A 13,932-nucleotide genomic window follows, 5' to 3' on the forward strand; every position below is an offset into this window, starting at 1 on the left:
ACTTTAAGTTGAAAATTTTATGCACAAAATGAGAGTCACAACACAACATACTTGAGCTGTGTTGGTTATAGTTAAAAGTAGAAGTTGTAGAACCTTTAATTAGTTGCTGAGGTACTAGTTGTAGTGGCCAGAGGCTGCGCTACCATTGGGGAAAGTAGGCGGCTGCCTAGGGTCCCCAAACCTGGAGGAGCCCCCAACCAAGTGCCCTTAGTTCCGCTAATTGTCCAGGCCTCAGAGAAATTTGATTTTTCAATTATGACATTAAATGAGAGTATTTTATTTTTTTAAATAATCATAAAAAAAAATAATAATAAAAAAAAAAATTAAATCATATGTAATGGATGTAAACAAAAATGTAACTGTACTAGCAAAAAAAATAAAACTACTTTCAATTCTGGTTATCTAGAAGACCTAACTAATAAGACAAGTTTCCAATCCACCATAATTCAAATAAATAGAGATGTGCGTGTCTCAAGAACAATGAGGAAAAACAGACAATGAATATATAAAAAAAAAAACAAAAAAAACAACAACAACAACAACAAAAACTGTGCATTGTAGTGAGGGCCCCAAACTCAAGTTTGCCTAACTCCGCCACTGGTAGCAGCAATAGGAGTGGTAGCAGTATCACAACAAACCAAGAAAACGAAATATTATGCTGATCCAGGGTATTAGGTTTTGGTCATGAAAAGGGGAATGCTTGTCAATAACAAAACCTAAGAAATAAAAAAGTATTAAATATTACATAACAGATTCTGCCTTAGTCTTATATGTGTGAGTTGTCCTTATGTAACACAGTGCAGCTCATATAGTGGAGGTTTAGCTTTATTATTAACCTCGCAGTCAGGAAGCAACACGTGGTATAGATTCTGTGTTTTACATGAACACTGCCCTTCACACTGGAGGAAAAATAGTAATTATCCCACATTATCTCATCGCAAATATGCAAATCAAAACAGGCCTTTAGCATAAAGCAATGCTGTGTGTGTGTGTGTGTGTGTGTGTGTGTGTGTGTGTGTGTGTGTGTGTGTGTGGGTGGGTGGTGTGTGTGTGTGTTATATAAAAGGTCTATATTAGCTATGTGGGTGTTAAATGTTATTAGCTTTGGAGTGTTGGGACTGTTAGTACAGATGGGAAACATTTTATTGCTTAACATTTTGAATTATTTGGTTGTTGACATTTAAAATCTCCAATTAATTAGTTTCCAAACATGTTTAATAGCACTCATGGTGCATCATAAAGAGATTTCCTACGCAGCAGAAGAAGCAGTGGAGTAGAAGTAAATTTAATGTTGTGTATGACTGCAAACCCATTCTGTGGTCAGCTTTCCACCTCAACTCATTAAACTTTAAGGAGTCCTAATCTATTTCCTGATAATCAAACCAAACAAACAAAAGAAGGAGGTACAATGATCCATGTCAGGTGTGAAAACTTAAAGAGCTGTGTGTGTACTGTGATTAGAAAGATGTCTGTGCAATCCCTCCATCGTCCAGGTAGAATCGATAGCAAAAGAAAAATTCACTTCTGTCAACTGGACAAATAAAACAGCTATACTCCAGAAATGTAATTAATCTGTGTGCGTTTGGTGTTGTTTGAGGATTGGGCAGTGTCACTTCTTCAGGATGACCTTCAGAGTACTCGGTATAAAACACAGGTAAAAACATCACCTCTGTGTCCCGTGTGATGTTGTACTGTCCAAACTCAGCTGTGGCACTGAACTCCTGACCTCCCACTGTTTGTAAAAGTCATGGAGTCAGACTGCAGAGATAAAGCTGTAGCTTTAAGTTGCTGTCTGGCATGTTTCTGAAATGATGCCAGTTCTTGTCTGAATGATCTGCATGATTCTCAATTTCTCTGGGTTTGGGGCTAGCACAAAAAGTTATCTGGTTGGGGACACAAATGCTATTTCTTGCAACACAGTTTGTATTATTATTGATCAACAAAATTAAAGTTATTGTTACTTTTCCACACTTGTGTGCATCCCCTGCATAGCTGGCAAAGGCCTTATGTTTTGACAGTGTAGCCTGTCTCAGTCACTGCTCTCATATTCAACATCAATCATCAGACATTATCACACTGTCACTGGAGACACAGGGACCAGGCAACAATGGCTGCCTCCCAAGTGTTCACTTTCTACCATTTGCATCACAAGCGCTAAATGATGCATCTGTTCTAGTGATAGTCCAGCCTCTTTCTAGTTGTTTAGAACCACCACATAATATTTTATAAAGTCTCAAAAGATGGCAGACCATGTTTTGTTATTCATTTCTGTATTACATTACTGTTTTATAAAGAAATCTCACAAATAAAACATTGTCCAAAAATAACTGCAAGAATTCTCTCATTATATGAGTAAAACATTTTATTATCTTACTCCCATTAAAACACATTTAAAAGACAAATACAAAAATAGGTTTAAAAACAGACTAAACGAAGTGTCAAACCTACATCTACTGAAATCTTACTCCAAGAGCAGGACCAGCTTAGTACTCTGTCTGTACACACATATGGGGTCACGCACAGACGAGATAGATGCACACAGTCTCACAATGGCCGAAACAGAGGCTCCTCTTCCTCTCTGTCCTCACTTGGGACATATATGGCCTAGCTGGCAAAAGTGTATTTACTCTGCCTGGGAGCTCAAGCCATCATTTTGTGAAAAGGTCCATGTCCTTTTATAAAAACTACATCTTTAGAAGTCTTTTCTCTTATATGAAATCAAGGCTCATGTCCGCCCTTTGAATGTGTTCATGCAGGTGTAGCTCCCGGTAAACTTGTGGATTTCTTCAAGTGCTATTTGTGGCATGAAACTGGAAAATAAAACAAAGAAAAAGATAAAATGAAAAACATGAAATAATAATTAAATCAAATTATATTGTTAAACCAATTATTAACATTTCCTTATTTGAATCATTTATTTTCTACCTTTTAAGAGCAACCAGGGCATGCATTGTCCAGGGCAGGTAGAGGAAGGCCTTGTCTGCTCTGACTGCATCCACGGTCTTCTGAGCCACTACTTCAGGTTTTAGAGGTGGAAACAGCTGAGGAAACCTGTAAGGAAGAGGGGATATTTTAACTTTGATTACTAAAAAAACATCAGAATAAAAATGTTATTTTCAAATTAAGTTTGCAAAATGATTGCTAAAATGCTGCTGGTGCATATGCCATGTGAAATACCACAGAGACCAGGAAGTGACAGTATAACATTAAGTTGGCTGATCTAAAATTAATTATAAACACACCATTTTGCAAATTGCCCAGTAGCTCCTATATGTGGTTTCTTATGCAGAACCTTTTACATTATATGTCTTGTGCCATTTACTAATCCTCAACCTTAAATCATGAACAAAGACCTTTTACAAAATTAACAAATAGTTTATTAAAAATGAACCAAACTTGGTAACTAAATGAAGGGCTGGGAGTTAGGGTATTAAAGAAGCAGCTGCAAAACCTGAATTATTAAAAAACTGCTCACCAATTCTTTGTAAAAATAAAGCATCAGCTTTATTAAGGCTAACATAAAGTGTGACCCTTATGTCGTTCTCACCTGACTCTCATTCCCTGGAACATCTCAGTGTTGGTGTGGAATGGGAGCACTGTGGTGCAGCCAACCCCAGGACAGTCCAGCAGACCTAGAGTCAGGCTCTCCATGAAGGCCAGGGAGGAGGCCTTGGACGTACAATAGTCTATGGCCCCAGGGATCGGAGACTGGGACAGGATGGAGTTTATGCACACCACATGACCGTGCTGCAGCTCCAACATCCGAGGTAGAAAGGCTTTTGTGGTCTGTAATGTAGAGACATGAAAGGTGAATAAGGGGGAACAAAGGAGAGACAATATCCAGTGTGATTTCCATTTCCTTTAGGTGATAATTGTATGTCTATCTGGGTTTGACAGTCTTTTTATCTTCCTTCAAAGTAAAAATGGCCTTGTATGTTCTGATATTTCAAAAGGCAGAGCACTTTTGGAAATTCCCCTGAAAAATGTGCTATAATGGAATTCATCTAACAGCTAAAACTGTGTGGGACTGGGCTCATAGTATAAACTCCCCCAGTGGATATATGTTAAGAGCAATGAGTTTCAACTCTCCCTGATTCTGCACCTCTAATAGAAGATCATAGGGATGGAATATATGATATCATTCATAATCATGTCATGATGTATTCCAAAATGTTAAAGAAAAAGTAATCTTACCCAAAACTGTCCCAAAGTGTTGATGTGTTGAGATTTCAGAAGTGCATCGTCATCACAGTCCATCAGACTTTTACCATGGACCACTGCGGCATTGTTCACCAGTATTGTAACATCTCCAACCTATTGTACACAAAGAAACAAAAAAAAACAACAAAAAAAATCAATACACTGCTATAGGGATCATGGTTTTCCCATCTTGCCTTCATTCAAGGACAGCAAGAATTCCTATAGTTCAAAAGTATAATATTTCTACCAGATGGGAGACTGCTCAGCTCAGCCAATATACATCAGACAAAAAGGCAACATGGGGACATATTTTATGATGTGCTCTCTGAAACATTGACATTTTCATTTTTCATCCAACACAAAAATATGCGGTGTGTGTTGAAATATACCTTTTCTCTGACCACTTTGGCTTGATTGTACACCTCCTCCCGATTGGCCACATCACAAATGAAGTAGTGGCACTCTGTTCCCATCAGGGAGATTTCCTCTGCTGTTTCTTTCAGGCACTTCTCAGTTCTACCCCACAGGATTACCTATAAGAAGAAAAAAATAACTTTATTTATAAAAAAAACTACTCTTGGTTAATTTTGAAGTAACAAAAAACATAATAAATAATTTAACATTGTAAAAAGTGTGTCTGGATCAGAATGTATATATATATCTTATATTCGTGTGTGTGTATTCATATACCAATTTAGCCACCTAACCACCCCAGAAACCATATTTACTTTGTTGCTTTAACAATAGCCATACTGCATATAAATTTTTTTTCTAAAATTATGAAGCCCCGGTTTTAATATTGTTCTTTTCTCATCTACATCAAAAAGACTGTTTGTAATCTATTTCCGAGAACAGAGAGTGCTTCGGAAACCCATCAGCAAATAGTTTTTTGAACAAGATTAAAGGATTTGGGGGGTCGCTGCGTGAATGAATTGTCTCTTGATCCAGCCAGAGCCTACATGAAGCCCTGTCATTTGAGCAGGGAACACGAGGGTGCATAGAGGTGGGGGACTAGCGATTGGGCAATTAGATCTGTCAGTCTTCGGGGTCAGCGAAAGGTAATGAAATCAGGGGGTGAGCGAGCCCTCCTCATCGCTCCAACACAAATTCTCCTGCAGATTACACGGCCTGTTGGGCAGATGAGCCCCGCCGTCTGTGATGAAAAGACAGTGTGTGCGAAGAGCAGAGGAGACGCCAGTATGGGATTTGGCCCCAAGCCCATGACCAAGGTTAATATTTGAGCCAAAGTCTGAGGAAAGTGATCTCGTGTATGTGACAGTCAGACACGGGCTGTGAGCATGTGCTGTCCACACAAAGCAGAGAGGCCTGTGTTACCCGGTGGAGTGGCATGTCAGTTCAGTATGGTCGTATCTGAACTTGACAACAGCTACAAACACATGGATCGGTCTTTAGTATATGTACCCAGAAAACAGCTTGATTCAGGTGACTATAAATATCTATGCTACCGGGGTTTATGCAAAGAATTTTACTGCAAATTAGGGCTTTGTATCATTAAGAAGTTGCCGATACGATACATACCTCGATACACAGGCCACGATACATATCTCGATACAGTGCACTTTCGATTCGATATGATATATTTCAAATCGATTCAATGCAGTTCAATAAAAAATAAAGGCTAAATCATGGCTGTGACACTAAAAGTCTTTGTTAAATCACTTCTTGTGCAAAGTTCATATGAAAACATATGAAACATTTTAATCATCAAAACGGTCAAAATATCAAATGTGTTGAACAAATGAGCTTCCTTTCACTCCACAAGCAACAAAACTGTAGCTCTGTAACACAATAATTTAGTAAAACACACCTAAAAATACTCTTGGTGATATATCGATACAGTAGCCCACGATATCGATACTGTATCATCACATTAAATGATACGATATATCGATATTCCGATATTTTTGCACACCCCTACTGCAAATGCATAAGTAGGAGTTACTACACCCAACGTGTCACTCATTATTATACCAACTGTTGCTTCCATTAAACTTGTTTTCTCCATTTAGTCCAATACTGCAGGTAAGAACCATCTACTCTAGTTTGGAAGCGTGGTCATTTTACATGCATTAGACGCATGCTTTTTGCAGTGTTATAAATACACTCAACTAAAGTGTGTGAACTATAAAAGCTTAGGCTTGATGGAAAGTGTTGCCTATCATGCAGAACCTGGGGCTTGGGGCTGCTCTCCCTCTGTGAAAGCCTCTTGTTTGATTTGCGTTTGATTGGCTTTTCTGTTTGCCTCATTTGCAAAGCCATTTGAGTAATCAGCCAGGGGGGAGACAGCTCCTGATAAATAACTCAAAGCTTTAATGGGATTTGAGCCTTACAAACAAAGCTGACAGCCCTCATTTTAAAAGGGAGTCCTCAAACTGTGCACTCCTGCTAATGTTATTTAATTCATTAAGGCACAACACACCAGCTCCTCAGAATAAACAAGCACTGGCCAAATTGTAATCTAAATAAGGAGAGTGAGAAAACACTTTTGATTGACTGCTGTGGTCTATGCTTGTGGTCTATGTTTGTTATGAGAGATAAAGCAGATACCATAATGTCAATATCTGTAGTAGTGGGAACAGTGGCAGCAACTGTGGTTATGCCATTCTGCTTGTGATATTAAACTCAATACTAGACAGTAACATCTCAATAGGTGCAGGCAGGCGACAGTTTTTAGTGATACTATTTTCATTTGAAATATTTAAAAGAAAAAAATGCCTTTGTAAAGACATAATTGAAATTCCTTGACTTGTACCTTCACAATAAACTGCTGCATATTATTACAATAGTCATTTGGGATTGTTTACAAAATGCACACTCAAACTTCATCGAGGCCATCTCCTTTACATCGATACGATAAGCTGATAATAAGTGGTTCTTAGATGCCACCTTATACCCAGGCAGCATGTACCTGTACAATCCCAATAACTGAGCTCCTGCGATACTCTATCTGTCCCTCTGAATGTATGGGTGGGTATAGGCCCTCCTTTTCACACCCATTGTATGAGAGCAGACACACACACATACACACACACACACACACACACACACACACATTGGGGGCAGCAGGAGTTCAGGAGGCAGTCGCCTGCTGCTGTCTAATTACTGCGGAGACAGCAAGGTCAGCTGCAGGGCAAGACCCAGCTGGGAACGGTGTGCTTCCCGCCTCCACCACAACACATCCACATGGACACAATGAGTTCATCACTATGAGGATTTTCACTATTAACCTAATCAGACTTTTCAACCAGCCAAGGTGAAAGTTGGTTAAATACAATACAATTTTTGCAAATGTTTAATCCTGGAATGAAGAATATGATGTTAATACTACTTGTTGGTTACCAGAATTACTTGGAGAAAACAGATTTTCCTGGGAGTCTTTCTCCATGGCATTTTCTTTTTATGATTGAAAGTATAAGTGAATTATTTGGGAATATATCTAATTGTAATTTGCAATTTATGATTTGAACTTTTAATACGATTCGGTTCAAGTTCACATTTTACAGTTTTGACATACTTCTCTATTAAAAATTGACATTTGCAATACAGCTCACAGAATCTCAAACAGGATTAAAGTTTTCCAAGGCAACATTTTAGCTCAGCAAAAATAATGAGCTTACCATCAAAACTGAAACTTTAGCAGCTCAGAAGTCTTAGTCCTGCTCTCAGGGACCACAGAATCACTGGTTTATGCAGTCTGCCATTGAGGTTCACACTTTTATGTGACTAGAGATGTCCCATGCAAGTTTGTTAAAAAGATTTTTGCTGTCTAAAACTAGTTAAAATACAGCATTCAAACATTTTTGGGAGGAAAACATGCACATGGATTTATGGATTTATAGACTGGATCAAAAGTATTTATGCTAGAGAAAATTGAGAGATCTCAGAATATCAAATACATCAACAGTTTTTTCACTACATAATGTATGTTGTTGAAAGTTGTAGAAGTTTCAAAAAAATGTGCTTAAAAAAGCCATCCAGAAAAAAAAATATAAAAAGACTGAAATATGAACTGACAAACAACTAATGTGAGATGGGATATTTTGTTATTTTTGGTGGATTTTAGTACTTCAAAAATTGCAGTCTTTGTTAGTGATTGCTAATTTTGTCCAGCCCTAATGGAAAGCCAATCGTCAGACTCCGAGTATGCAATTATTGTATTAACTAGAGCTGTTCCTGAAAAATTTTCCCCCAAAGAAACACATTTGGGACTTGGGAATGTGACAAAGAGTGCACAAGCTTGTGACCCAGTGAGGCTGGATTTTAGTGATTCGGTTTATTGTCCTGTGACTATTCCACTCTCAAAGGAACCTGGATCCTCTGGCTGTGGCATTCTTTCCTCAGACCTGTCATCCCTCTCACACCGTAAAATCTCTAAAGCTCCAGAGCAGAAAGGAAAGAGGAAACACCAGCTGCCAATCACAAAGAGGCTCGAACCGGGGTTAGCACAAGTTCATAGAGGTTAGCCACTATTCATAATAACCGTCCTATTTCCTTCCTATAGCATGTCTTCAGGCGGGGAGTAATTGTCATACACATTATCGCAGGTGTTGTTTTCAAAGCTTTCACACCTTGATAATGCTCAACAATGGAGGTGCTGAAAAGCGTGGTGACATCCTTTGTTGTGCAGCTGCAAACTAGAGCTTTTAAAAGCCACTGGTTTCTCCTTGCCCCATTCCCTCGAGGAGAGAAGTGAAAAGAACCAAGAACCAGTTAGTGTTTCATTCAGCTCATAGCCATTTTTTCAAGCTGCTGAAATTGTGTCTTAAAGTGAACATGTGAAAAGTCCCATTTCATGCATGCAAGTGGAACTGGCTTGTTCCATGACATGGGAACAAAATGCCTTTAAGCATTTTCTTGCATGGGTAATGAATTGGATCATGCATACAGTAGAGGCACCTCTAAAAGCATGCAGTTTCATCTCAAACAGTAAGCAGGATTGTCCTACCACTGTATTCCCACAGAGAAAAAAGATAGCAGGAAACAGGTGACCCACAGCAAGCATCAATGTAATGTAACCACTTGAGCTTTGAAAAAACATCCAAGAGACAAGTCCTTGTTAGTGAGTGAGGGATGACAGAGGGACGGTGGGGGGGTTAGGTGCACTGTTTACACTGGAGGGGTGCATGTGCTGGGTAGGCCCCTCTGAATCAACAAGCTTACATTTATTAAATGACATAATTTCAATGCTTGAGCTTGGACATGCCCAAAGTGCTCAAGTGAAAAGTTTATTTTACACATTCTTGTTGGTTAATGGCTTTTCCTTTCAGAGGTCACAACACCAACTAAGGCTGTAGTTAACTTAAGACATCCACTGTGCATGGATTCATCAAGAAACAGTTGCACCAAAGAAACTCTGAAAAAGATTCTGCATTTCTAGGAACAGACCATTCATCTGACCCAACAGCAACAGTTTATACAGAAAGCTTCTAGTAAATTCTACATTTTCATATATAATACAGCATATAATAAGTAGGGGTGTAATGATATTCAAGTCTCACCATACGATATCGTCAAGGTATGAACCTCACGATACGATATTTATTGTGATATCATGGGAGAGGTCGCGACATGGTGGGGAGGCTCAATAAGGATGTAAGAATATCCAAATCTCTCGGTACGATATTTTCACGGGATGATATTTATTGTGATATTTTGTGGAGGCTAACAAAACTGTTACTATGATACCTTTTCCTTTTAAAATACCTTGACAAGACTTAATTCAAAGAACTAAAACTTAAAAGTGCTTAGAACTATTATTTCTTCATGTAGTCTGCACTAAGATGGAGCAAAGAATCATGGTCTACGTAGTTCTCTCTGTCTTGTCCATAACTCTTAATTTAAGCAAAGAGACTTGTAATTGAATATATTGTGAGGGCCCACAATATTATTGTGAGAACTTTGACGATACAATATCATGATATTTTGGTTATTGTTACATCCTTAATAATAAGCCAAGCCTTTTCTGCTCTATTCCATATATATTCTTATAATCATGAAACAATTAGTCTAAAGAAATGACCAATCGACCCCCGTAGAGCAACTACAGTGCTTCAGACATGTATCAGTACATTCAACAATGAATGGAACACATTAAACACAGCCATTTGTTTTACAATGAAACCCCCTCTCCATTTATTTAAGCTGAAGACTGGCACAAAGTGTATGTAACACAGATGCATGGCCCTCTTCACCTGACTGTAACAATTATACAAACTGTCATGGTGGTTAATATCAGACAAATATGTTATATGTTATGAGTTATAGATGACTGGAATAGGTAAATACTTCACACTCCAACTATTTAATAAACTAAAAAATGCACACTCATCTTCCAAGCCTTTGTTTTTGCACACTCCATAAATCCTCACATGCCCGCTTCAAAATGAGGCCTAATCTGGCTTTTATTAAAAGCATTACAGTCTTTTGTTGTTATGTTGCGATGTCTTGGCACCACTTAAAACTCCTCAAAAATGTTGCCTGAAATCCCAATAAAGTAGCAGCAGGTTGTGCAAGACATATCCCACCACTCTTCCAACAACATTTGCCCCTTCATCCCACGCCAGAGCTAACCATAACAACAGGTTAGCCATGCCAATCATCGTAGAATGAGCATGAACCAGTGCACAATGTCAGGGGAGAACTGCCCTTATAATCACATCAATCAGCTCCAAAGGCTGTGCAGGCTGCCCTCTTCTTGACCTGCTGTTGTGCAATGCTCCCAGCTCAAATTGAGGCCAGAGCCCACAGTCCCACTGGAGCAACTAAAGGCTACTTGGAGGTCATGATCTTTTGCTTTCATACAAGCCCTGTGACAATACACTTGGGGCATATAGAGGTAAAGTAGTGACTGCAAAGGTTGTACCTGGAGAAACAAGGAAAGGGGGAGGGGCAGACAAAAACTGCAGGTCTAAGTGCTTACATGTCCCACTGAATGTAGTCAGACTTGTCTCTTAACACTGTGTCAATAATTAGAAGTTGGGGTAGTGAGGTCTAACTTCTAGGCTTATTTATCACAGGCAAAAAGCACAAAGTTCATCCACATTTTTCACAAGTCATTATATCATATTTATGTTAAAGACATGATTACATCATTTTCTTGTTGTATCACAGTTGCACTTAGAACTGACAGATATGACAAGACATGCCTTTCCACAATTTGCCCAGTGGAATTATAAATGAATTCAAATAATATGCATTGTATATATAATGAAAGTTTGAAATCAGATGAATCTTGGCCAGACTAAATAATCCAGAATGATAAATATAAAAGTCTGTGTTATTACATTAAACTGAGGAAAAGCATGGCACAATTTTTCACTATCTGAAGACAATCCAGAAAGGTTAACTCTAAATGTCACACAATGTACTGGACACTATAAAGGCTACTGTTCATGTCAATACTTCATAAACAGTGTCAAAGTAGCCAAGCTTTACCTTTGACCCCTGCTATAACTCTGTTAGATAAAGTGGCTATAGAGAGAATAACAGCAAGCTTCCATTCTGGTTTGCAAAGTCGTGCTTTTTGCATTACATTAGGCTACTGTGAATGTAATTTGAACACTAACCTTTTTAGCGCCCTGCTTGGCGAACTCTTTGGCCAGGTGACGGCCGATGCCTCGTCCTCCTCCGGTGATCAGCACTACCTCCGCGCTCAGGTCCTTCCTTCTGCGGGACAACAGCGGGGACACGCTGGCTCTCAAGACGTGGTAGAGGATTTGGACCGGGAAGAGCAACATGCGGCACACACTTATCAAATCCATGTCGCCAAATGTCTTAATTGCGCAGAAGATGATTAATCTTTAAACAAGCGGAACAGTCACGCATGAATCAGAAACGCTGTTTTTGTAATCCAAACGAGAGAAAGTCTCGTCAGTCACATCTGCAAATAAGTGAGATCAGTCATTACGCATGTCAACCAATGGCAGAGGTATAAATGGTACAAGTCCAGTCTAAGCTCCGGAGTGCTGCTGTGCGCTCCTCAAACCGCTGCGCTTTGCTTTGCTTGTGTTGTGATCCTCTCCTGGCTTTTATACGCGGGCGCAGTGGCCGTGCTCGACAACTTCCACCTCTGAAAGCCCTGACGCGCCCTGGAGACAGCTTTGTAAGGGCAATAATCCTGATTGACATGTTGAGTGGGGATGAATATTTGCTTTTTTATTGCCCCGGTGCCCCGTGTCTGCCCACACTGGCTGCGTACTCGCGCCTTCCCCGCCCCCTTTCAGGCGTCTCCACAGAGTTCAAGCTGTGGCTCAGGCCCCCCAGTGGTCAAAACTCTGGATCTGCGCTGTTGGAGTTTAATGTTGTTTAGAAAAGTTTTAATGTGATTAGGCTGATGAGATATATGCCAGTGGTAGTTCATTATGATTCAAACAAACAAGATGGCTTATCTGAAAATTAATGGTCACTTAATTATAATTGGATGTTTTGTGAATCGAGGCAGGAGGAGGCATTCAAATATGCAAATTTAAACGTTCACTGGGGAAACTCTTACGTTAAAAGATTTTGATTAAAAGGGATGTACTAGTCAGCTAAACTAGTCAGCAAAAGTACTGTTGTGAATCTGAATAGGCCTAAAACAACTTGAATACAATAAACTAAAATAATCCTATACTCCAAGCAAAATACATGACAAAAAGAGACAACAAAAGTATTCACAGAAGTTTTCATTAAGATTTACAAATCTTCATGTCAAGTCAATTTTCGAAAGGAAACCAAACTTGAGCTATCACTGCCATCTACAGATCAACTGTGAAAGTTCAGACACTTCAGTCAGCTCAGTCTGTTCTTATCTGAACAAACCAACAAAAACATTAAAACCTTGATCCGTTTTTTCACACTCAACAACCCCAACACGAGACTGCAAGGTTTCAAAACCAAAACTGTTTTCAAATTATACAAGTAATTTTCTGTCTGTCTGTTTGTTTTTGTTTTTTTTGTTTTTTTGTTTTTGTTTTTTTTACCAAAATATGGCATTCAAGGATACTGCTATTTTTATTCTTCTCAACAATTTCAAAAACTGTGTAAACAAATAGAGATATCAATCATTTAATCACAATCACAGACAGACAGACAAAAAAAAAAAAAAAAAAAAACAAACACAAATTTGAGACAAGTTAAAGGTGTGGCCACAGCCTGTTTGTGTCAGAGGAGATGTTAATTCTTTTTAAATGGTTAAATTGTCCAGAGTATGGCATTATTCTAATATGTCTTGCATTTATTTAACTACAGGTGTTTAAGTGCTGAAAAATGAATAAAATATATCTTTAAAAAAACATGCATTCTTACTGTGAGTGGGGTCACCTCTTCACAAATCTAACCTGTCATTTAGCTTGCAAGCCTCCATAGAGATGCATAAGTTTATGACCATACTGTGGAACATTCTAACCACATCTCCATGGAGACAAGCAGGTGATGGACCCTCTACCAGACATGTTACCTCTTAAGTGCACCTTTAAGTATATATATATGTATGTATAAGTATATTTTCTTCTTTTATAGGCCCACACCCAAAAAACTAGACCAAAGTTTTCCCCCCACATCCCTCTTTATCAAAACGTGTGTATTTATGCTTGCATATCTAATACCCTCTAGCCCCAAACTATACACCATGTCATTAAGTGAAGTGAAGGTGACCCTGTGGTGTTGTTAAAGTGGGTGGGGTGTGCACAGAGCTGGGAGCAGGTACATCACACATTTAGACCTAATTGCTCC

At 38.9% G+C, this 13,932-nt stretch overlaps 1 protein-coding gene across 1 annotated transcript; it reads right to left on the reverse strand.

Annotated features, from left to right (window-relative positions):
• Positions 1 to 2,336: 2,336 nt before the first annotated feature.
• On the reverse strand, positions 2,337 to 12,396 carry dhrs3b (dehydrogenase/reductase (SDR family) member 3b). Its single transcript, XM_020940846.2, has 6 exons — positions 11,787 to 12,396; positions 4,590 to 4,733; positions 4,195 to 4,314; positions 3,548 to 3,786; positions 2,926 to 3,051; positions 2,337 to 2,810 (listed from the first exon to the last, which is right to left on the reverse strand). The coding sequence occupies exons 1-6, from the start codon at positions 11,979 to 11,981 to the stop codon at positions 2,726 to 2,728; spliced, it is 909 nt and encodes a 302-aa protein (XP_020796505.1). The 5' UTR covers positions 11,982 to 12,396; the 3' UTR covers positions 2,337 to 2,725.
• Between the last annotated feature and the right edge of the window lie 1,536 nt (positions 12,397 to 13,932).

Source organism: Boleophthalmus pectinirostris, unplaced genomic scaffold, assembly GCF_026225935.1.
Source record: "Boleophthalmus pectinirostris isolate CB_2022bp ecotype Guang Dong unplaced genomic scaffold, ASM2622593v1 HiC_scaffold_3, whole genome shotgun sequence".
NCBI classification, from domain to species: domain Eukaryota; kingdom Metazoa; phylum Chordata; class Actinopteri; order Gobiiformes; family Gobiidae; genus Boleophthalmus; species Boleophthalmus pectinirostris.